Below are 26,556 nucleotides of genomic sequence, written 5' to 3'. Positions count from 1 at the left end.
AGCCATGTCTGTGAGACCCACGCAAGTACAGCACCGGATCTCATGAGACACATGGATTAATGTTCAGTGTATCCTCAATTTAAATCTCTTTAAATGTGTAACTAAAATCACTTCTTGTATGTCAGTGTCTACGTTTTTGAAAATAAACAAATAACCCCGATTTAAATGACTTTCTCCTAGTGTTTTCCTTGATTATCATATTAATTCTTGTGAGTCATTATTATAAGGATTCAGAAAAATAGTCTGCCTTGAGTTTATGAATAAGATAAAATAATATAAGATTATTTTTCCTATCAGTTTGCTATTTTAGTATGTATTAGAAATATGTATATTCACTAAGTACGTCATAAGTCTTCAAGAAGACTAATAAAAATTAGGGCGCATCGACAATTAAATGTCAGTATGCTATTATTTATGTGATCTTAATCATGTCTCTGTTTCCTGATCTAGGTACCTTACCAGAATGGTTTCCTTTTCCTTTCATCTTAGGTTGTTATTCTATCAGCTTCCAATACAAGTTTATCCCTTCTGTCACTACTCTCCTTCAGATGCCTTTTGAAAATACGCACACACATTTGCTTTAAATTAAAGCGAAATGAGGTGGCTAATACTGAATTTTTAAGTAAGAGTTAGAGTACTGAATAGCAAAGTCCTAATGTGCTGGCCTAATGTACTTACCTGATGCTGTGCCAACTTGTTCAACTTGCAGCCAAGATTAAAAAGAAAAGAATGAACGGCTTAATCAGATGCCTATGTCTGTGTGAACTGTAATAAAGTGAAGGATTCTTGTAAATCTCTTCTCTGGGAGATATACAGAAGAATTCTCTAGATACTGTAACAATTAAGGGGGAACCTCTGCATAAGAGAAATCCTGCCCTTTTCATGAGATGAAAAGTTCCATTACTTAAGTGATTGATTTTTTTTTCTTTTGTAAACTTTTTCTCTATGTAGCATTCTCCTTCTCACTGTGTTCCTCTTTTGTGTTTTATGCAATGGAGTATTTAGTTACCATTGGACACTTAAAAAAGAAAGGAGAGTAAATGCCCAGGCCTGAATTAGAAACTTTTTGAATTGATGGCTTTTATAACAGACTATCTTCTGACTAAACCTGCTTTTCCTTTTTTCTTTTCTTTCTTCTTCTTCTTTTTTTTTTTAAATTAAGGTCTAAAATATTTTAACTCAAACTATACTGTTGTTTTATAACATTCTGTGATGATATCTATATCAGAGCAGAAGAAACGCTTGAGGTGCAAGAAAAACGTGTCCTCTCCTTCATCCTTCTATATTTATTTGAGTCCGAATGGGTCAGGTCTAAGTAGTAAGCATTGTGTGGTCATATATAAAGGAGATGAGACTGAGACCGTCTGACATCTCTTAATTTATTTATTCCACCAGTGTAATGCTAGCCACCTCCTGTTTTTATTATACCAATTTAATGCCAGCCATTTCCTGTTTTCATTAGACCATTGTGATGCTAGCCTCCTACTGTTCTCATTAGTGCAGGACTGGGTAATGGCAGCCACCTCGTGTTTTCATTATAATGGAGCTGTATGGTGCCAGCTGCCACTTGGTTAACTTTACTGAAAAGCATTTGACCATGGACTACATACTTCCAAAAGCTAGTGACAAACAAGGTAAAGGCCTCCAGGCATCTGGTGAAATGTTGGCAATGCTTAACTGACTTTTTGGCTATTAATTTTTGACAGATGCAGTTGTCTGAACCAGCTAAGAAACAATAAACTGAGCATACACTTAAAGTATTGTTTGGAAATTTGTTTTCTATTGCTACTTTCTTGATTTTGCATAGTTTTTGAATAGCGATCCTCAATCTGTGGGTTGAGACCCCTTTGGGGTTTAATTACTCTTTCACAGGATCACCTAAGACCATCTGGAAAAGAAAAGAACAAATATTTACATTATTTTACATAACAGTAGGAAAACTAGAGTTATGGACTAGCAACAAAAGTAATTTTATGGTTGGGGTCACCACAGAATGAGAACTATATTAAAGTGTCCTAGAATTTGGAAGTTTGAGAAACACTATTTTAGAATAATTGCTCTTTGAAAGATGTTCAAAAAGAGTTTGAAGCTATGTCCTATGGTAATATTATGATAGATGTATGTTATTGACATACATCCATTTGTCATAATCAATAACATTTATTGGGAACTTGCTATGCATCTGCATGTATTGATGCTTTCCATCAGCTCTCTCATTTGCTCCATGCATTTGCCAGGCACTGGAGAGCAGTTCCTAAATAAACTCCAGTAGCACAGACAGTGAGAGCAACAGTAAAGATATGTGACCTTCTGAAAATGAGAAGCTTTTTTTTTGTCAATAAGACAAAAAGGCAGCCTACTGAATGGTAAAACATCTTACTCTACCCCCACATCAAATAGAGAGGACTTATCTCCAAAATATATAAAGAACTCAAGAAATTAGATATCAAAATACCAAAGAATCTAATTAAAAAATGGGGTACAGATCTAAACAGAGAACTCTCAACAGACGAATCTCAAATGGCCAAAAGACACTTAAGGAAATGCTCAACATTGTTAGCCATCACAAAAAGGTAAATTGAAATGATTTTGAGATACCATCTTACACCAGTCAGAATGGCTAAAATCAAAAACGCCAATAACAGCTTGTACTGGAGAGGATGTGGAATAAGGGGAACACTTACTGGTAGAAATGCAAACTTGTACAGCCACTTTGGAAATCAGTACAGTGGTTTCTCACAAAATTGAGAATCAACCTACCTTAAGACCCAGCAATACAACTCTTGGGTATATACCAAAAGGTTGCTCAATCATACTACAAGAACATTTGTTCAACTATGTTCATAGCAGGGTTATTTGTAACAGCCAGAGCCTGGAAACACCCTAAATGCCCCTCAACCAAAGAATGGATAAAGAATATGTGGTTCATTTACACAATGGGGTACTACTCAGTGGTTAAAAAACATCTTGAAATTTTCATAAAAATGGATGGAACTAGAAAAAACTAGAAAAAAACATCCTGAGTGAGATAACCCAGACCCAGAACACAAACATGGTATATACTCACTTGCAAGTGAATATTAGATATATAGCAACGGATAACCGGCCTATAGTCCATGACCCCAGAGAAGCTAGGTAACAAGAAGAACCTAACAGAAACATATATGCATCCCCCTGTGAAGGGGAAATAGACAAGACCTCCTTAGCAAACTGGGACGATGAGAGTGGGAGAAAAGGATGGTGGAAGGAGAGGTGGAGGAAAGAAGGGGAGGGGGAGAACAGAGGGAAATGGTTGATTGAGATGGGAAAAGGACAGAAAGGGTGAGCAAGGAAAGAGATATCTTGATTGAGGAAACCATTATGGGGCTAGCAAGAAACCTACACTAGGGAAATTCCCAAGAATCTACAAGGATGACCCCAGCTAAGACCCTTAGCAATACTGGAGAGAGTGGCTGAACTGTCCTCTCCTATTATCAGATTGATGACTATCTTAACTGTCATCATATAACTTTCATGCAGCAACTGATGGAAGTAGATGCAGAGATCCACAGTGGAGCCATGGGCTATGTTCCCAGAGTCCAGCTGAAGAGAGGGAGGAGCAATAATATGAGTAATGGGGTCAAGGCCATGATGGGGACACCCACAGAAATAACTGACCTGAGCTTGTGGGAGTTCACTGACTCCAGGCTGACAGCAGAAACCTGCATAGTACTGAACTAGCCCCTCTGAATGTGGGTGACAGTTGTGTGGCTTGGGCAGTCTGTGGGGCCACTGGCAGTGGGACGAGGATTTATTCCTACAGCTTGAACTGGCTTTTTCGAGGTACTCTTTTTGGAGGGATACCTTGTTCAGCCTAGATATGGAGCAGGGGAAAGGGGGCTTGTCCTGCCTCAAATTGATGTGCCAGACTTTGTTTACTGCTCATGGGAAACTTTTCTATGAGCAGTGGATGGGGGGTGAGGTGAGGGGATATTATTCCTGTTTTACAACTAAAAAAACACAAGTAGAAGCTGGTGAATTATTCAGGGAGGGCTCAGGTAATTTCTTCTGTGTAAGATTAAATATTATTTTGCTTTAATATAATGCAGATTTTTTCCTAACTTTTTCACTTTTTAGTTAGAAAAACATCCCAGATTATATGCAAGTATATAGATACAACCAGTTTCCAGTACATCTTTCTATGTGAAATGAAGGCTTAAGTCCAGATTTGACCCAAGTACTTCATGTGGTTCACCCTGGTATAAGGTCACAAGACTGGAGAGTGGTAAGTAGAGTTAGTATTCTCCCAAGAGAGCCTAGTGGCAGAGTTCATGACAGCATCTAGTATCCTCTACTTCCCTTCCCTAAACATAACCTGGAAAGTTCCCAGTTCTGTTCATGTGAGAATCAGGATGATACAAAGACAAAATTTACAAAGACAAAGTGAACCTGGTTAATTACTAGCTTTAAATACTTTTGCTTATGTTTTATATTTTCCTAGTTTTGTTCCTAATACATTTTAATCTATATAATAACTAATAATATATTTTATTAGTGGTATAGATATTAACTATATTCTATAATATAAAATTAAATTTTAGATGTTTTTAAAGGACTTTTAAATACATTTCTTTGCTTCATGAGAACATTTTGTGAATTTTTTACGTTTATTACTTAAAAAAAAAAACCTCTCAGCCATAATATTTATTTTACTGAATAAAGTAATTGGCAAATGTGTGTACATTTGCTGAAATGAGAAAAGCTGTTGAGGACTGTAACCTGCCAGTGTTCCCTAGGAAGCAAACTTCTATCCATGTGTTAGGGGACTCTGAATGACTGTAATGAGTCACTTTTAATGGCAGCTGTCCCCCTAGGGATTTGAACCTTGAAGTAGGTATTTTGATAGACAGGCAGTAGTTCAGCAAAAGGGAAAACACATCCCCAAAGTCTATGCTCTTGATCACAGAAGGAGTCAGATAGCAATAATTTGCTGTATTAGGCTGTCGTCTTCAGTGTGGATAGGTGTCTGTGGCCAAAAGCTTAAGTTAAATAAGAGCAGTGGTATTAACGGTTGGGAGGTTGTTAGGTTATTGTGCTGGCATGTCTCACTTGTCTTCGACATTTCCCAAAATAAATTTGCCCTCGCAGTGAACTTAGTATGGTTTAGGGAAATTACCTTCATTGAACTGAATGAATAAATAGGAAGGAGACAGAGGGAAGGAGGAGGGGTTGAAACAGAAACTGGCAACCTGTATGTGAGGGCAAGAATTATCAGTTTTACTTTTGTTTGCTGGAAACTGAATCCTGGCTGTTACATTCAGTGCTGCCAAGGGAGGAAGAGTGGGTACAATGCTTCTAATATTCGTTCTCAGTTCCGAGTGCTTCGATTTTCTTAGCTTTGGTGTTCTATCTCAAATGGGGCAGGTGGCGTCATAACATTTGCTGTGAAATAAAATGCAAATTCCGCTATGCAAATAGACCATTAGGAAGTAAATTAGCTTGAACAGTAGTAGTGTATCACAATTGCATCGCTTCGTAATACAGCAATGTTTAATCAGAGAAACTGTACTCGAGGCTTTCTTGTGTGGCAGCAGGTTCCTGAGTGTCCACTGGAAGAAAGTTCAACCTCAGAGCTGAGGTTTTGCTTCTTTCTTCAGCCTCTTCATCAAAAGCCTAATTCCAGCCATCCTAGTCTGCATGGATCCCCGAGATTCACCAGAGTGAATAATGCACATTTGTCGTGTAATGTACTTAGTCCATATTTATCCAAGTAAAATGAAATCTCAGATGTACATTGGCTATGGTAATTACTATTTATATTAATTTGCCTGTCAATGCACAGACTTTCAACTTTGCCACCAGAGTTCTTGTCACCCTTTTAACACATTACCATTATTATTTTAAAACTAGAGTCATTTCAAGTTCAAATTCATAAAATGTGCATTGGAACCGCCTACCCTGCATTACAGATGGGTAAAACAGAGTGTGTGTCAAGAGAAATAAGACTTTTAAGAAACCGTTTGCAGTCACCTTCCCCTAACCTCATTTAGAATGTCAATCTGACTTTTTTTTTTTTTTTGGCATTTCCCGTGTTACTTTGAAAGAACTAAAGTCAGTGCCTAGAAGATCAATAAACTAACTCCTGCTTGAGCAATGTCTTTGTCTGATCTCCATTTCATATCATCATGTTTTTGTATGTGGCTTCCACAAATCCCGATGGCAGAGACAGATTCAACACACACACACACACACACACACACACACACACACACACACAATGCCTTTAGTCCTGAGGATAGAAATAGGTCATAGCAACTGATCAATAAGAACTTTTAGACAGTTCCTCCAGGCAGATTCCTTTCTTCACCTTTGGGATTTGGGATTCTCTTCTGCCTTACGGTATGGGTTCTAAGCCCCTTTATGAGGATTAAAAACAACAAAAGCAACAGCTTTCTCTCATTCCCAGCCAATTGACACTGATTAGAGTCAGAGATAAGAATGTCAGTGGGAGCCGGGCGATGGTGGTGCAGGCCTTTAATCCCAGCACTTGGGAGGCAGAGGCAGGCGGAACTCTGTGAGTTCGAGACCAGCCTGGTCTACAGAGCTAGTTCCAGGACAGGCTCCAAAGCCACAGTGAAACCCTGTCTCGAAAAACAAAAAACAAAACAAAACAAAAAAAAGAATGTCAGTGGGAGAAAGACACTGGTGCTGTCAATTATCAGAAGACACAATGCAGAGAAGTCCTTAGTCCTAAGGAATTTAAAATCACCCAGACTCCTATCTAAACTCAGAAAGAAAACACATTATCTAATTAACCTCAAGATCAAACATCTAAATCCCAGAGTTGCTTGCTCTTCTTTTTCAAACTGCATCATTTTATATCATACACAGAATTTCTCAAACTGGGAATCGTGGGGATTTGGGTGTTTTCTTTTTCTGCCTGTAGATAGCCACCATGTACATTGTAGAATGGTTAACAACTCCTTCAGCTTCTACATACCACTATGATTTAAAAACAAAACATTATCAGTGAACATTGTCAAATAACCTTAAGGGGGAAAATTACCCCATTTTGAAATTACCATTGTATGTTCATTGATGTTCTACTTAAGAATGGAAATATGTATGTTAGTAAATTCCTGGAATATGGATGCACTGTGATAGGTTACTTCTGTCTGCCTGAAGAGGCTAGGATAACATCAGGAACAATGATTGGAATTATTCTAGCCAGCAGAATTCATACAGCACATTCCAAGTGGTACTTAGAGAATCTGGAAACATTTAAGAGTCACCGTCACCAATTCCGGGATGGAAAACTTCCATATCCTTGATTTTCACCTTCATTTTGCTTTCCAAAGTATCGAAAATGATTTCAGATTTGAAAGGAAGAATTATTTCTGGGAAGTTGGAAACACACATAAATACTCTGCTGAAGTCTTGAAACTGAGAATTTCAAGATTCAGCAGAGCTGGCGCTGCCTCTCGATAGCTGGACCAGACCCAAGTACAAGGTGCTATTAGGCAGCATCATATAAAGAATGGATCACCAGGCAGCAGCAAGCTGTCCTAGTGTTATTTTCCCGAATTCACATTCAGCCTGGCAGGACTTCGGCAGGACTCTCCCAGCCAGTAATGCTAATTCAGGTGTCCTTACATCTCTTCACCTTTACAATAGATGTTCTTGTGGCATCTCCTAAACTGCACATTTGGATCATCCTAACTTGATCTAACATGTCTCTCCAACCCCTTCTACCATCCATATCAGAAAATATTCTGACTTATTTTAATGGCTTTGTACACACCTGTCTCTATGTCCAAAATGCATTTCCTATACAGCTTTGCTGGCCAGATTGCTGCCCCTTTCTTCCATGCTCAGTTCAAATTTGCTTTCTTCAGGAACCTGCTGCAGTTCAGATTCCTTACCTGAGAATGTTTCTGTTCCAATCAATCTCTTTTCTAAGCACCAGTGACTCACACTTCTCACACAGCACAAACAAAACTACGACTTTTATAAATTTGTTAATTTCTCAGGCCATTGAAGTTACATAGAGGCAGAAGCGGCATTTAGTTCATGTATATCTGTCCCATTTTGCCAAAATATGCAAACCGTGCTCCATAGATAAGTTCTGAAATGCCACATCTGCAAAAGAAGAAGCTACTTTTTTTTTTTTTTACATGCTCATTCATTCCCTTTCCTCTGGTTTATGAGCAGAGAGTAACTTTTTACGTTTAATTAAAATTAAAAAGATGAAATGTAAGTATAGTATTTGAATTATGGAGATGTTTAAGGAAGATGTGTAGGAAGAGCAATCATAACAGTCTCAGAGGATCTTTACTTATCTTCCATCAATGTCAAACATTTAACATCATGAGATCTTAATAAGAAGATTTCTTAATATATAGGAATTGGTGATAATATAGTAAGATCATGCATTTTCTAATGACTTATTCAGACTTCCAATGAAGTACTCAGCACCCCTACAGATTTTTTTTCTAAAAATTCCTATTCCTGACCTACTTTCACTTTGTGTACTTCGTGTTAGAAATCATTATGCATTTGTCAATCTTAACACTCCATGTGGGAGTTTAAAAAGGATTGCAAGTTTTCATATAGGCCTAGAAAATTGAAATGGAAAATTTTCACTTAATATAATCATAAGATAAGTCTTCAGTAACTCCACAAATAATTTGCAACATATGAACTTATGCAAGTTATTTTAATAAATAGATGAGAAAGATAACATAGCATTTAGGTAATAGTTAGGGAAAGCTATGAAAAGAAGATAAAATAAGATAATCCCTTAAAAGAGAGTTTACAAATGTTACAGGATGTTCATTTAATTTATCACAAAATGTAATTTGTATGAATCATTTTTTTAAAAAAAATTAAAATTTCCAAACTCTCTTAACATAAACTTCTATATGTAATAGACTTAAAAATGTAGATCTAAGGGAAAATAGCTTCAAAATATAATTTAAGAATTGTTAGATAATAAGCACTGAGCTACTTAACTGTCTAATGAAATTAAAGAATATCACATCCGATCCATTTTTATTTAGGTTTAAAAATATACAGCAATAAGTTAGTGGTAGAGGGATATCGGTATAATTGGTCTTCTTGAGAATAAGATGGGATTTCTGTGAGATGTGTGGGAGATAATAAATTGAAATTAATTTTAATTGATTAATTAAAATCAAATCAGCTTCACTTTTGATGAACTACAGTGAATTTAACTATTATGGTATTGCTGCTTTTCTGTCTGACCTCTGAAGAGACCCATAGTTTATACTACACAGTCAGAGTGGAGGAAGAAAGTCAAGTTCAAATATGCTAGGCATAATTTAGCCATATCAAATTGCTTGGCTTGTCCTTTATTTTATGTTAGTAGCTCTTGAAATTATTAGATTCTCATCCACTTATATGTATGTATATATACTTTTAATATTACTATCATTTTAATATTATCTATCATTTGGGGCTGGGGAGAGATAATAACACAAAAGTTGTATAGCACTTTTAAAGATGACAATTATCCAGTTATCAATATTTGGTCTGATGTCTTCTATAATTGTATTCTAGGTCAAATTCTAGAAAAAGATGTCCTTTTGTTCTGTAAATTCCATTTGGTAGCTGTAATATAGGATTTGGAAATAATTATCAGTAACAGTAAAAGAAAGAGGGTAATATTAAGTCAGACATAATTCAATAGTCTGCTCAAGCACTACCACTACACACACACACACACACACACAGACACACACACACACACACACACCTTCCAGGACTGCCTGCAACTCATGAGTCTACTTCCTCAGTTTCCCAAGTATTAGGGTGACAGAAACATACCACCACATTTAAGACAAGAATGATGCCTATGACTCTCGTAATGTGTTTTTCTTGTTTATTTGTTTGTTTGTTTTATTTTCTTGGAGACTGAAAGTACTTTTTTTCCTTTTCAAATTATTCACAGAAAGTTAGGGAACTATCAACGAAGCAAAGATATAAGAGTATTAAAAGGAAAATAATATTGGCAGCATAATTTGAAAAAAAAGGTTTCAGGAGATGACTATTTGGAGAAGAAATGAAATGCTGCAAGATTTTAGAATTGAGAAAATCTGGACTGGCCACTCAAATTAGATACCTACTTCTAAGTGCAGGCCTCTTAGCTGCTTCTCCTTAGATGTGCTTTGCTGCTTTGGAGCTCCATGTGAATTAATTGTATAAAGCTTTGCAACATAGAAAGTCTTCTAGAGCCAGAATTTCCCTATCTCAAATAAGTCTGTGCAATTATTTTGCTTGTTGATCTGAGTGCCCCAGTAAACCAGGAAAGAAATAAGAATACTTTTCTTGTAAACTGTCACAAATGCCAATTACTTCAACAAAATACAAGCTATGAAAAATGGACCAAAGCTCAAAATTTGTGTTTTACCTCTAAAAAAAATGCTGAAATTTTTTTGAGTAAGTTCTGTGACTTTGTGGAGCTATAAACTTCTAATATCTCATAGCAAAAAATAGGTTATGTTGTTCAAAAATAACCGAAGTAATATGTTTTTAAGCTAATCGGTGATGAGTCAGCCTATGTGAGCCACAGTTTTTGCTGCCATCTTCAAAAGTAGCTGTAATTTCTGAGACTGGTAATTCATGGACATGTACTAAGAGGTTCCTGTAAGCTGTGCTCAAGATCTCCTCCTAATTGTGTCATAGCCAGAAAGGGCTCTTCACCTGAATGATTCCATTCTCTCTCAACCTTCGTCACATGATTCATATGACAGAATTGTCAGTGCCTTGATCTACCCTTACACTTTAAAGCAAGAAATGGAATTGGCTAACCGTGTTTGCTACTCCTATGAAAGAGCAAGTCATTTCCTATCTTCATAGGTATCACTAAGGTACAAACTGTAAGAACTCTGCATGCAAAATGTGGTGTTTCTCTGAACCTTAGAACCCTTCTATAGCCATTAGCATCTAGCTTAATGTTCAAGGAAAGAAAAAGACCAACATATCAATGAACCAAAATGTGGATAGGTAACTATTAATCTGTGCTAATAATTTAAATTAATGCAACAAAAATTGTGGGTGATGTCATAAAAACTAAAACAAAACTGCCTATGGAGCAAGATATTATGTGGGTGTGAATTGTATAAGTTGTCACCTGATGTGAATTAGCAAGAATGCAGGGTGTTCTAGGTAACTCAGGAAAACCAGGAGTAATCCAATGAGCTTTCTGAAGAACTGGGTGGCCTAAAACTTTCCCAGTTGCTTTGATCACCTGATTGCAATCCAAGAAGCACCTTGCAGCCACAGAGTAATATTGGAGCACATCAAACACATGAATGAGTTCAACAAATCCTTACCGAAATGGTAAGAGGCTTATGATTTAAAAATGTTTAAATAAATGTACACTTCCTGTATATGTTCTTATAAAATGATGCCTTAAACATTCATATGAGACAGGGAGGAATTTTATGATGTGACTTTTCTGCATAATTACGGGATCTTATATCAAATTATTGTTACATCAAATGTAAATATGAAAGGTATAAGAATACATAGGTCATAGTTTCATGGTAATTATTTGACTAACTCACTTTTCCAAGATATTTAAAAGAATATTAATTCATTTCTGTTAGAAACTAATGGCAGGCATTAAGTAACTTTCTAATCTCCTTTTATGGGAAAGCAGATAATTGGCAAAGACAATTATAATACCATATTTGTTTTTCCAAAATAATAATGGTTAGGGTCGTTGGTGGTGTGCAGTGGAGAATACATCACTTCTGTGTTAATGAATTCACAGGAAGGCAATACCACTATTAGTAATAGCTTTTTATTCAGAGTCCTCATTTTCCAGACAGGTCACATGAAACACAGCCATTAAACATTAGCGTTGAGATAAATCCATACAATGTATGCTGCTTTTTGTTGTCGCTGTCCTTGTTCACCAATCACTTGGTGCAGGAAGAACCTTATGAAGTGATGGGACTGATAAATGGAAATAGCTAACCTGCAAAACACTGGGGCCAGGAGAGTCAGACTTTAATCAGGTCTCATTCAATTAGGTTTCAAATCAACACAACTTGATAGCCAAAACTCTCGTGGAATTAATGCTCTGATAAATGTTGTCTCTTGTCAAAAGATTATAATTAGACAATAATGAGTAGGTACATATTATGCTGGTCCTTAGTCTATTTGTTGACCCCAGCAACTTCCACTCCATTAGACAACAAACAGCTTTTAACTTGGTTCTCATAAGCATACTGCTCATTATTACATGACTATTTTTTGTGGTGCTTTTTTTTTTTTTTTTTTTAAATTTGAGCAGTGTCTACATCCTTAAAAAGAAAGCCATGTTTTATAAGAACTCAGTTGATTTAGGGAAAGAAACAACCAATTTCTCACCCAGGAATTCAGTGAATCTATGGCACAGGTTCCAATTTTTGTCTGTTGTTTGCAATGGGGGTAAGTTTGTTGGTTAAAGAAACAATGTGAAAACCTTCTTTGAGATTACATAAGACATTGCTCTTAAATGTTTACTTTGATATGGTATCACACTTATTCTTACTATTTTGAACTTTAATGAAAACATTTTCATTATTAACAGATGGTGAACGATTTCACTACTAAAGTTTTATTTGTAGTTCACCATTAAGCATTTTTTTTTTTTTTAGTGTTTTGAGTCTTTTGCTAAATTTCCCCAAATGGAATTGTCTTCTACTTGAATAGCTCTAGGGACATAAAAGACATTATTTCTCATCTTATGCATGTACATTTGCAAAGCACTCTACATTCCAGAAACGTCTTCAATTCTACTGATTCTGTACCACCCATTAGAGACATTGTTCCCCAAATGTATGATTTTGGCATAGCAAAGGCTTCCTTGGAAGCCAAGCACCAGAGTTCTGTGATGAAGGCAGGTCCCAGGGAGATGAATAAAAGCAAGATTCCCTCAACTACAAAGCTCAGAGTCCTGACTTGAACTACCACCAACTTGTAAATAAATAATCACTACTAAATACAGAAAAGGTATTAAACAGCTAACACTAGTAAATCACTGGTGGCCGCTTCTTGTCTATCCCTCACATACTGGTTCAACCAATTCTGAGACTCGCAGAGTGTGTCAGCGTCATCAGACACTATACCTTGAACAACTGGTTACTTAGAATCAAGAAGTTTTAAAAAATAAACCTATTCTTTGTGTTGAATTCATTGGCGCACTGCTTAGACTTTACTATGTGGTTATCTGAATAGTGAGAGAGAGGCAAAGCTGGGAAAGACTAAAAGGGAAGCGTTTTCCGTCAGTTTTCAACTATCTATCAATCTAAGTCATTTTGTAGTCTCCTGAAAAAAAGTAATATCATAGAACAGAGACAACACACTGTAGATACATAAAATTGGCCAAAATATGGTGTTAATTGTGTTTTACATGTACAAGATCCGTTCTTTTCTAATTTAAACATGTATGGATAACAGAAAGCGTGAGTAGAACTGTGGAAAGGCTGTTACCAAGAACCAAGTGCGGTTCTCAAGAGAATAAGGCTGTGGGGAGTCACCCATTTTTACCCCCAAAGCAATTGTTGCGAGTGAGGTACGATCTAAAACTTCTGTGAAATGATGGAAAGAGTTCCAGCGGATATATTTAATTACAAAACTGAATTTAGTTTAATGTTTGTTTTACTTTTTCTTTTGTTTTTAGTATAAGGATTTTATGACATTTATGCTGTTTCTACACTGGCTTGGTGGCCAGAAAAGAAGGCACAAAATTCTCTCCCAGTTTGTAAATAATCACTTTTTTTTTCTGCTCCAGTGCACAAACAGCCTTTATTTAACTCAGCACCACATTTTCCAAGGTATGGGCTCAAACTGTTTGCCATGAAGCTGTTAAATGCCAAAAACAAAATTTAAATGCTGAAGGAAAATGTCAATCAAGGCATTTCTCCATCTGCTACTACTTCTGTGAGTGCTAATTTTATTTTTCCCAATTCCTGAAATTAGAGTTGTCTTAGCTTAAGAAGGAAGGGCGTTGGAAACTTGCTAAATGTCATAAGAAAAGGTGTAACCAAGTGATGGAATAAAGGGTATTGTTCTCAAAGGACACCAATAGAAGGAGGCAGAATAACACAGAGCTAAAGAAAAACAGATTTTGTTAACACCAAGACCACTTAAAACACAGTACACAATGCATGTAACCAGTACTGGTACTACACATGCATTAAAACATTTGCCATGTTTAGTAATATGATGTACACATACACCTGAACCACTGAAGATACTTTTGAGAACCAATCAATGCTATGCTATCTACATAGGCAGAAGCTTTATGTTATTGAAAACATGGTAAAGAATTTCCAGGTATTGGTACAAAATGTAGTTCTTGTTCTTGTGATTTATCATGACTTTAATCAAAGCTTCTACAAGGACTTGCACAGAACTATGAATGACAGATGTATTTTTTTGGACCTTTCAGTTAGCTCCATCAGCTCACTCAAACACGTTTTGAACAGAATTATGTACTGTAGTACTTGGTAGACTATACATTAAACAAGAGACTTTGCTCTGAGGCACTGCTTCCCACGCTCCATGGGGAAAAGGAAGCAGGAAAAAACAAAACTCATAGAGTTCGACAGCTACCGAGGCAACACTTGCCATTTACAATATAAGCCCAAATATTTTTGCAACACAACTATATATTAATTTAATAAAATACACAATATAGCTCTTATACACTCAACAATTTGGCTCATATGCACGGAATCTGCAATAAATCAATAAAAATATGTCATTTGATGTAAACACATTGAATCTTCTTACATCTGCACATTTAAATGGTCATGTGATCAGTTATGTCTAATTTTTTCACTTTCCTGAGCTATTTCAGTGTCCAAAAATGAATTAACATTTAAGTCATCTTAATTTTCTCTCAATAGTACCACTCAATAATAGCCCATGATTCAGATTTGTTCAAATGTAAAACAAATTCACCATCATTTATATCTTTGTTGGACACTAAAATGCTAAATAGACATTTTTAAGTCTTCAAATTTTCTTCTTTAATGAAGTGAATAGGTCTGCATGTGTTCAGGACAACACGGACTATATCTTTTTACATTGAACTTTTAAACGACATGAGGTGTCTTACAAATGACCAAGGTTTTTTCGTTGTTGTATTTTTTTTTCTGTTTTGTTATTATTATTATTATATATATACTTTTGCTTTCTGACTAATGATATGAAATGGTCTTTGTGTTTCTATGCTTGGCAGGTACTTTATACAGAAATGTTTACCACAAATATGTGTTAATGTTTGGTGTAGCTTGGACTACTGCAAGGTCTTTTCAGGACTTTCAGTAGAAGCCTGTGATGTCAGCTAGAAACCCACCACAGATAACAAATAAGACCCTGCTTTGTATGGGGTTTATAGGTAAACAGTTAAGTCAGCATCGATCTCGGAGGACAGTCTTAGAGCAATCAGAAATACTTGAAGTCTCACGCTGAATACCTTCCTAACAGATTGTCAAAAGGTAACTTGTCTCCTCATCCTCCTTTGTCTTCTCTCTCTCCTCCGTTTTCTTCACTCTCTCTTTTCTCGTTTCTCCTTAAGCGTCATTAATTCTGTCCTAATATATGTTTGGTCAAAACCATTGTTATTTCTGTAAAAGAAACAGCAGTGAAAAGAACATACTTGTGGGCACTTCAGATGTTCACTAAAAGCCTTAAAGCAGCACTGTTCTTGGTCCACCCCTGTAAAATGGGTTGTCACTTGGGGAGTAATCATGTTTAAATCAACAGAAGAGACAAGAAAAAACGCCAAGGCCCTTTTCCCCCTCACTTTCTCACAGCGACAGGGTCATTTCCCCGGCAGTCCTGCAAGAGCTTGTCAATCTCTCTCACAACTTCTTCTGCATCCACCGACTCTCTGCCCAGATCTCTGTTGGAGTGATCCAGCTGTTCCAGCACTGCTCCCATCTCGCTGGAATCCCTGCTGGCTCTGGAATGCACATCCGCAAAGACTCTTGCCATCTGGTCAGAAGCCATGAAGGAAGGGTCTCTTGGTTGCTTACTGGGCGACAGATACTGACTGTCAGTAGGCAGGTAGGAACTGCTTGCTTCGGCTAGAGCTCCCGGTTTTGCTTCGCAGCCATCCAGGGAACCTTTTGTGGAGGCGCAAGGCTCAATGCATGCCTTGGTGGGGCTGTTAGATGCTGAGGGGACCTCTTGGAGGAGAGGGCTCAGGGCACGTTTGGCTTTTAAATAAGGTTTCACATTGGCAATGAGAATAGTGTGCTCTCGCTTGTCTTTTCCAAATGTACAAAAAGTCTTTTTCCCAGTGGGGTTCACAGTTTCATAAGTCTCAGTCTCAACATTAGCTTCAACTGTGGGTACAAAGAGATTTGTGCGGTAATCTGCATTTTCAGCCTGATTGGCTGCAGGGAACTGTGGCATCCAACACCTATCAGAATGACCAAGCACTCGACATTCATCTGTGCAATTAATGCACTCTTCCGGTTCTGCAAAACAAAAAGAGAAAAGAAAACAACAAATCCAATCATTAGAGTTTCATTGACATTTCTACTTGAGGCTGTGATCAGCTCTCAGTGGGCTTGCTTGACCTCTGGTCTTTTAATTAAAAAGGAAAAGAAAACAATAATTAAAACATTTCAGGATGGTTGCATAAACCTGCTGGTTGAGACAATGGTTTTATTTAAGACTATTCTCCAGATATTAAGGAATTCCCATAGCCTGGGAAGAAGTAAAAGGTGGCCACAGGAGAATGATTCTCGATGGAATCATTGTAACCTAATCCCCTGGGGAATTCAGTCTTTGTTCTATGTAACCTGTTCTGGAAACAGCGAATTTCAAAAAAGCCGGTCAGAAATCAATTTGTTAAATCAAATAACAAACTGGTAAAAAGGGGATCACAAATTTCCATAAAAAGTGCTAAGCAACTTTTCAAATATTTCATCCTTATTTTACTTGTAATTGTTATTTTGGTGACAGTCATGAAATAAAAGGGTTGCTTTCTAAGCTGAGTTTTTCCCCACTGAGAGTGGAAAATGGAATTTTTTTTTCTATCAGACTGGGTTATGAATAAGCTTGTCAAAAGAGCACTTTCCTGTTTTATTATATATGCATGTGGATCCTGTTATCAATTTCCTTTACTTTCGGGTTTTGTTTTTGCTGTAAGTAGGTGAAAATGGATTTACTCAAAAGGTGAAGTTCGGAATAATGACACTTGGTGATTTCCTACCCTGAGAAATAATGTTTTCTGTGGGAAGTTGTACTTCTCTCTGTTGCCAGTAAAGATATGGAGAATTTATACGAAACATTATTTAATGATTACTATTTTAAAGATGCGGAAGAAGAAACGTGAAGTAAAATGCCTTTGTTGTGCGGGTAGCTATGAACTTCCTATTGACCCCAATATGTTTAACCTATGGCAGTGAATGACGTTCTCTCTGCTGTTCTTTCCTCTGTGAGTCATTGCTTCCCTTTTGTTTGATGATGCACTTTAGATCAGGGACTTCTACTAGGATTAGAGGATATTTACAATTTACCTCTATGTGATGGGAATAGAATTCCCTACACATTTAGCAGCCCAGGGGATTGCCTTTTAATTGATGCTAGATGAGCCCTACAAATAAATGGTGTGTTCTGCAAGGAAAGAGAAGTCTACAAATAATACATGTGAAATAGGAAGCCTCAAATTTAGAATGATTTGTATGGTAATATCTCAGTCACACAAAACATCTGATTTTTTATTTAAAGCCCATAGAGAATGTCTTATCAATCAGCCAAACATACCCAGCAACTATTTTACCACAAGAAATTTGAGCCAAGAGATAATAGTTATTTTACCAAGTATCAGAGTGACACCTTGACAAGACAAAATATTGTGATATTTCATACCATGCATAATTTACACTTGTGAATTTTTTAAAAGTATTTAGTCTGCTTGCATCTACTTTAACTTGCCATTTTTAAATAAATATTTTCCTTGGAATAAATGTGGTATTCCCTTTTAAACTTATTATGTAAAGCAGGCAAGAGTCTTGAGGAGTAGTCTGAATCATGAGCCAATAGAGAAAACAATCTCTGACTGGAAGCCTGCTAAGAGGAACATGAACCACATGAGAAGAACCCGGACCTCCAGAACATTGTGGAAAGCCTCATTATGAATTTAAATAAGAGTTCAGGTTACAATGTATTTTTAATGTCTGAACGGTTCAGCATCAGATATTTTCATTACCTAATCTGAATGGCCATCATGACTTTGTTAATCTTTTGTATCCTTTAGAGCCAGGCATTTTATCTTAAAATCATTTACAACTAATACGCTCTTTTTGAAATTTGCCAACATGGTTCTATATTTCAATATTGACTGGACTTCCATTTCAGCTTTTTAAATAACCAGCAGTGAATGAAGTCAACATGGATTTAAGGTCAGAGAAAGAGAAAGACTAATGCAGATTTAAGAAAATGTGAATCGACCCTGAATTTGAAACCACCAACCTAAAACAACTGTTTGTGCTTCACCGCTGCACAACACAGCTTTGTACATGACTCCTTTATGTCACATTCTGGGGAGCAAATTTCGAGTATTGATTATGATAAAATACAAGCTATTCACATTGTGATTAGACCATAATTTTGACGCCAGCCGTTCACAGACAGGAAAAATCGAATGGCATTTGTGTATAAACAGCAGAAACTATGAGCATAAAGTAAGCTATAACTGCCAAAGTTCAAGTAAGAATTTATGAATGGAATCTTACTGAAAGAACAGAAGTAAATAGTCAAGTGGGTAGGCATTAAAGAGTCGTCTTTATATTCATAGAATAATTAGCTAGAAAGAATTATTAGAAAAATTGAAACAACCGAAAGTAAAGAGAGAATGAATAGAAAAGAAGGATAGAAGGAGGTAGAAAATGAGTGGGTCCGAAAGAATGGAAAGGAGTCAAGAAAGGAGAGAGTTAACAATAGAAAGGTGATAGAGAAATATAAATAGAAACAAGGTTCTTATGAAGGTGTACATTGAAACACGGTTGCATCTACTAGGAGGAGAGGGGCCACATGTTTCATCTATCATATATATTTTAAATCTTCTTCATAAATAAGCTAAGTGTGTGTGATAAAGGAAATAATGCAAAGTCTTCTCTGGCATTACAATTATAGAAGAAGAGAATGAATTTGTTCCCTGTGTCTTAAAAGGAATAATCCAAGGAAAGACATGTAGAAGAATAAAACTACAAGTCTGGAGAGTGTGGAGAAGCATGCCACCTTTATTGATATAGATTTGGTGTTTGTGTTAGTCAAGTAGAGAGGCCTTGGGCAAAAGCTCTCACAGCTGAGTTGATTTGATCCAATTTACCTTCAAATTTGAGATTACCTAGAAATAATTCACGTTTATTGTCATCCTTACTTCAATACAACATGGTCAACCTTTAAAAGAAAGTGATCATTTTAAGTAAGACTGTAGAACCCTAAAAAAAAAAAATACATATGATAGAAACTGTAGCATTGCAAAGCCCAAACAAGCTAAACCAAACAAAACCAAAACAAAACAATCTTGAACATTAACAAATAATGAATATAGGTCACAGAGACTGATATCTTTCATATCTAATTCTAATGTAAGGAAACACCTCATGAGAAAGAAGTTTCATTTACTTGGTATTAAGACTCATTTTTAGTTAAAGGTAGTGCTAGATGCCTGTAAACCATTCTAAATTTCAGGACAGTCTAAATTGGGACTCTGGACTGTATATATTCCAAGTGTGTGTGTGTGTGTGTGTGTGTGTGTGTGTGTGTATAATATATTATAACCAGCTCTCAGGAAGCTGAGGTAGGAGGATAGCCAGTTCAGTCTTTTAGCTTGGGCCACAAAGTAAGATCTTGTCAAATAGAAAAAAAAAAGGAAGGAAGGAAGGAAGGAAGGAAGGAAGGAAGGAAGGACAGAAAGAATGAAAGAAAGATTGGTAGATAGATAGATAGAATCGTAAAGAATAATCAATACATACCATATTAATTAACAACTTTTCTGTATGTTTAAGAGTGGGAAATCAGTGATGAGATCAATAACTTAACTATTTTTACTTTATATTTTCATTACATATACTTAGATCATTGAACTTTTATTAAGTTTAGTGAAAAGGACAGCATGATTTAGCCTCTATACTGAGAATTTAACCTTGGAATGTCAATACATCATTAGACATACTTAGCTAATCTGATGCTCAATGAAAGGTGTTGTCAACTACAGTGAACATTAAAACTAAAAGTCAAGACATTGAAGCAAACAAGGGTGAACAAAAAAAAGTGAGCCATTGTTAGACACCTTTGTCAGGTGATTTTCTGTGTGTGTGTGTGTGTGTGTGTGTGTGTGTGTGTGTGTGTTCATCCATTATAGAGGAAACCTATTGAATAATCAGCCAGAAAAAAATAATTCTTGTTGAGTCTATCTCATTAGTCAGTTCTGTCTTGCTATCAGTCAGAAACTTATCACAAATATAAAGTTTAAACTTATTCCTTGGTCTTTAGAGAACTAGACAGCACACTTAAGAAAAAAAAAGACTTAGCAATTAACCTGTTACCACTTTTGCTACCTCCAAAGTTTGCGTGTTCTTTTATGTGAGAAAACATGCAGAGAGAATTTCCAGCATCAGAGTGTGCACATACTTCCAGCTCCCATTCTGATCTACTTAGAAATACATACACACATTATATATATATATATATATATATATATATATATATATATATATATATATAATGTATATATATACATACATACACTGATGTAATAATGACACAGAAGTTCTGAAACCCGTCTATAAATCAGGGTGTCAGTGAGGATGTTCTACAGTGCTGTGGCTGTGGGGATAGATACTTAATACTCTTTTGTGTTTTGTGACTACCAGCAAGATGTTTTCATTTCTAACTGTAAACAGCTTTAAATAGGAATAGTGCTCTTCATTACAGCAGTTGTTGGTAGTGTTTGTTAGAACATCTCAACATAAGAGCTGTTTCTTTGCAGATCACTCTATGATGGGAAGTCCATTTTTATTTACATTTTACTTCTTTTATTTCAAATTTGCTTTATTTCACCAATGTAAGCTTCCATGGCACGTACTAGCTGTCTGGGGAGTGGAATAAGCATTGATCTGTATTTCCAGATGGCATGGAACTCTTCAGATCAGTTCTATATAATGTAAACACAATGTACATTTCAGATTCTCACCTACTTGTATCCTTGACAAAAAAAAAAAAGCATTTGACTGAAAATCAGGACATACAGCTTCATACACCAGCCTACTGATTCCCTTTTCTATCTTCAATGCTTATATATAAATGCACATAGCAAGGTGTACATGCTTCTCTTAGAGCAAAATGCATCTTCAAATATATTCTTATATATCAGAAAAAATATCACTGCCAAATTGGGAATCTTGTTAGAATACAGTTCAACAAGCCTAATAAAGCAGGATTTCTTTTACTAAGTTGGCATGATTTGCAACATCCTGTGAAATGACACTTCTCTAACAGAAACAGTATTTTTTCTTCCCTTTTTGGCTATGCTGTTATTCACTTACTTTCCTTTGCCATCTACAAATCCCTAGAGTTTGTGCTGATGATGTGAGTCATTACAAACAACAGGAATCTTAACAATTTATATGCATGCAAATTAATTCCAGTTATAACTTATGTGACCCCGTTTACTAGAATATTTGATAAAAATAAACCTGGCTTCACTCTTCCTGTCTATGAATGGAATACAGATTTCACTTTCAATTTTATTCTGAAGAATGTGAAGTAAAGATATGTTGCCTCAAAAACTATTATTTTTCCCTTATAGTATAAAAAATAACTGTTCTGATATTACAGCTGTATTAGATATAGGGTTTTTGTTAACAAGAACTCAGACAACTCAGTTGCTTTATTTTAGCTACTTTTTAATAAGCATGGTGTGTTTATTATTCAAGGGAAGAGAAGGAATGAAAATGGAGACCTATGATGTGGGAAAACCAGCCACTTACTTAGCTAGACAATCTTTCATCCACTGCTTTGTGTTTCTTGTATTTCTCAGTTGAGCACAAGGAACTATATAGTTTTTAGTGGAGGTGAGATGTTATCTTGCTGTTTAGTTTCCATGAAAGAGATAAAGTACCCTGTTACAATATACTGACTTAGGAAGGTACCTGTTCACACTGCAGAGATTTAATGGGGGGGGGAATCCTTAATATTAAAAACAATGCTTTTGGTTATTTTACTTATTTTATACTAATCATCTAACAATGTTAAGAATTTAGAAAGGTGATTCACACAACAAAAAATTCAATGAAAGGAGCACTAGTACTTCATTTGAAAACATGGCCAAATCAGCTTCCATACTTTACTTTAGTTGTGAGTTGCCATTCTGTCTGCTTTAGATAGGTAGAGAGCACATTGTGAAGAGGAGGTTAGTATAATACCATCAAATAGTGAAACCGTGGCAGCACTAAAGTACCAATCCTTAAGCATGCACCTGCATTGCACAATGCTTCTAAACGTATTGCCACGGATGCGTTCAGACACTAGAATCCACTGGCCTATATCATTGAAGTGAATCCAATCACAACTGGGTATTTGGAGCTGCTCTGAGCAGTAGCACTTATAATTCAATGCATTGGGGGATCGTTTTAAGTGTCTCTGACCACTTGGACATAATAAAAAGGCTATCAGAGTGGCCCTTTTAGAATATACATTGATAATGCATAGCAAGTGCCCAGAGATGAAGAAAAGCTGAGATAAATTGAATTGAAATTTACGTTGCGGAACAAGTATGAAACAATATAAGGAGATTTGATATTGAAGTCCTGGTATATAAAACAATGAGATTCTAAAACATATGTTGGAAATTTATGGCACAAATATAAGTGTATCCCACGGCACACTTCTCTGAAGTTATCATTTAAAATTTAGCTGCCCTCCTCCCTTAGTCCTGTTATGGTAGGAACAGCTATTACCTGGGGCACCAGCAGATGCTTGGATGTGAAGGCACAGCTAAATGGGACTTTTTCCTAACAGGCACCCTTAGGAGAACGGGATCTCAGAATTAGTATTGTACAGTGATACAGGTTTGCATACACTTTGAGAAAAGGACTTTTGCAGAATCATCAAAAGCAAATCAATGCAATCCCAGTGTTCCAGTATAGAGGTTCTGTGAGTGCTTCTTCAATTTCTTTGAAGATTGTTGTGCTTAATGAGTTATCATGTATCAATGCATTAAGCAACTACTTTGTGTCTAGGTATTATAACAGATAGTGGTTTGTGGCAAATGAACCACTTTTAAATTCACAAGTTTGTGACATTTTAACTCATCCCCAAGGAGCTTAAATTTCAAGAAAACATGCAGTAGCTTTGAATTCTGCATAAAGGAAATGATTCATGAACAATTACATTTTGAACTATGTCATAGTACTGTCAAGGTGCAGAAATCTGGAGAATGGTGTAGAGGATAATACCATGAAGGAATTTATACAAAAGATGCTATTTGATCTTCAATTCAAAGGATGAATAGTACTGAAATGGAGTTTAGGGAAAACGTGTTCCAGGTAAAAAACTCAAGAACAATGGCAATGGGTTTCTGATCTTACTGCACGTACTGGCTTTGGGGGAGCCTAGGCAGTTTGGATGCTCACCTTACTAGACCTGGATGGAAGTGGGTGGTCCTTGGACTTCCCACAGGGCAGGGAACTCTGATTGCTCTTTGGGCTGACGAGGGAGGGGGACTTGATTGGGGGAGGGTGAGGGAAATGGGAGGCGGTGGCGGGGAAGAGACAGAAATCTTTAATAAATAAAAAAAAGTGGAAACAAAAACAATAACCACATAGAAATGTTCATTTCACAGATCTATGAGAGATTAGCTTCATCAGTTTAAGAATGTATACTGCATCAACAAATAATACCAACAAATAAATAAAATAACTGTGTTGTCAAAATTAGTTAGCACCTAGAAACAAAATAGAAGAATTCTGAATGAGATTATAGACTCAGTATAGCAGGTAATGTACAAACACAAAGGTGGTTGAGCATTTGACCAAGTGTCTTGTAAGGTTCCTGAATTACCTGAACCATTAAATGGGGGAAGATATTGAACACCATTTATGGCCCTAGAATACTCAGATGCACTAAAGGAATGATATTATCCAAATCACAGTGGTTTCAAAAGGCTTGACTCTTAAGGTTTTTTTTTTTTTTTTTTTTTTTTTTTTTTCCTCTAACGGTACCATGATCCACGATTCCAAAAACTGTTCTCAGGCATGGCCATTCTGTTCCCAAATACTGGCTATTCAGATTCCATTTTGTTCTACCGTTTCTATTTTAAAGTCAAATAGCATTTTTTTTTATTTTTTAGTATAGAAGCAATAGAGATTGCAATCATGCATCAAGTGTGCCTTTGTCCTATTCCGACTTCTTTCTCTAATTTTCCATCATCATCAACCAGCTTTCACATATATAATCAAATATATGAAGAAGTAAAATGAAAAGTGTATAAGAGAAAGAATAATTTCAAATAAGGTACAATGTGAGTTTCAGAAGTCTGTCTAATAATGCAAATAATTTAAATCAACAGAAATCAAAAATTAAATGAAGCCTTTAAAAAATTTCTCCAATCTGGGCAGTGCTGGTGCACGTCTTTAATCCCAGCATTCAACAGAAATAAAAAATTAAATGAAGCCTTCAAAAAAATTTCTCTAATCTGGGCAGTGCTGGTGCACGTCTTTAATCCCAGCATTCAGGAGGCAGAGACAGATGGATCTCTGTAAATTTTAGGCCAGCTTGGGTTACAGAGAGAGTTCCCAGGACAGGCTCCACAGCTACAGAGAAACCTTGTCTCGAAAAACAGACCCAAAGAAAAAAAATTCCAAAATAAACAATTCTGTTTCAGATAATGAAAATGTAATAATTTTTCCAATAATTTGGTCCATCATAGTCCGTAAATAGTTATTACAGTTAATCCCGTACCTTAAGAAATGATTATGGCCCTTGAGGAAGAAGAAATGTCAGTTTGCAGACTGATCCAGAACCTACAAGTATTACATAATAGCTCTCTGTTCCTATGATATATGCAATGCTTAGAGTAACATCAGATCTATTTGTTAAATATCATGTTTGTATAAAAGTCCCAAATTCTAAAGATATCAATTTTAAATGAAAAAAAGGCATTTTACCTGGCAGTATTATTCACTCAGATTTGTAGGTCTGAATACATTTCATATGAAAAAACTATTAATCTGTGAGAATGCTTTTGAAATCAAAACGTATATTTAAATAATGAGTTTAAATTAGGGAATTGGTGAGTATCTGGGAGGCTTACACTTCATCATGTCTCGGTTTCTTTTTCCTCTCCCACTTTTCCCCTCCTGCCTTTTTATTATTCTACTTTCTGTGGCAGTGCTGTGTAAACGGAACAAGCTTCTCTTTTGTTTGTACTTATCCGACTTTGTATTTGAGACTCTATCAGAAAACTGCCATCTACATATAAACTAATGTCCTCATAATTGTGGGGTCTTGAAAGAGTTAAGATGTTTCCAGAAGAGCCTAATTTGCATGCAGTGTGAAACCTATGCTCTTGTATGCAATAGTTAGCAAAAGCTGTTTAGTTTACAAGGACAAATTTAAATTCTAGCAACTTAAATAATTGTGTGAACTCCAGACCAGAGACTATGTAAATATGCTACTATTCTTTTTTCCCCAGAGGATGCTTTTTTTATGCCTTTATTGCCTCTGTAAGCTAACCCTGTCTCTGATAATGGCACCATTTTTGATGACATGGATGAATACATTTAAGATTCAAGTCATCTTCCTAGCAAAGTGGTAATCTTGTAAGGAAGGTCAATAAAAACATGCCCATTAAGACAAACTCTGTAAGCAGCAAGGAAGAGAGTCTTATTAGTGCCTCTCTCTCTCATGCCTGCTATCTGATTTCTTTGAGGAAGTACATCTATTTACCAATTTAAATCCTGTTGTTCAGCTCATTTCTAGCACGTCTTTGTTTTCAATTTCTGGAAACAAGTAAACAGAATCAATGTCACTCTTAGCATCCTTAGAAAAAGAGTTAAGTCAGAGGTAGCTAATCTTCTGCTTGTTACTTAGGAACCAATCAACACCTTTCAACAGAATACAGCTCTTGAAGAGGAAGGATTTTTAAGAAGGATTTTAATTGCTTAGAATATTTTTCAATGGCATCGTAAAAGAGACAGAGACAGGTATGGTTTCAGCCGCTGAATGAGATGTGTATAATTCCAAATGAACAGATAGATGCCCTGCTTACATCAGTATTTTCAAAACTGTTTAGCTTTTGTATTTATACATGCAATATATATAAATGTGTTTTATATATATATATATATATATATATATATATATATATATCAGAAACTGTTCCTGTAATAATAATTCGTCTCTACTAAGGATAAAAAGCAAAATGAAGTGTGCTCTATGGATATGCTTCCATGTACATGTTAACTCTCACAACATATGTAGATCATGAGAAATACATACTTTCATTATCATTGTCTTAAAGAGAATCTTTCTGAG

General features: G+C 36.0%; 1 protein-coding gene across 4 annotated transcripts in view; it reads right to left on the bottom strand.

Annotated features, from left to right (window-relative positions):
- Window positions 1-11,787: 11,787 nt before the first annotated feature.
- Pcdh17 (protocadherin 17) overlaps window positions 11,788-26,556 on the bottom strand; it is a 93,252-nt gene continuing 78,483 nt past the window's right edge. For all 4 annotated transcript variants that reach the window (XM_041664899.1, XM_041664925.1, XM_041664916.1 and 1 more), the window contains one exon: window positions 11,788-16,484. In XM_041664899.1, coding sequence (XP_041520833.1) covers window positions 15,802-16,484 — 683 coding nt within the window. In that variant the 3' untranslated portion in view covers window positions 11,788-15,801. The remainder of the gene's footprint in view (window positions 16,485-26,556) is intronic.

Source organism: Microtus oregoni, unplaced genomic scaffold, assembly GCF_018167655.1.
Source record: "Microtus oregoni isolate MIOR12 unplaced genomic scaffold, Mior012 000001F_ref0000356, whole genome shotgun sequence".
Classification (NCBI taxonomy): Eukaryota; Metazoa; Chordata; class Mammalia; order Rodentia; family Cricetidae; genus Microtus; species Microtus oregoni.
The sequence above is the reverse complement of the archived record's forward strand: the minus strand, read 5'-3'. Positions and strand labels throughout refer to the sequence as shown.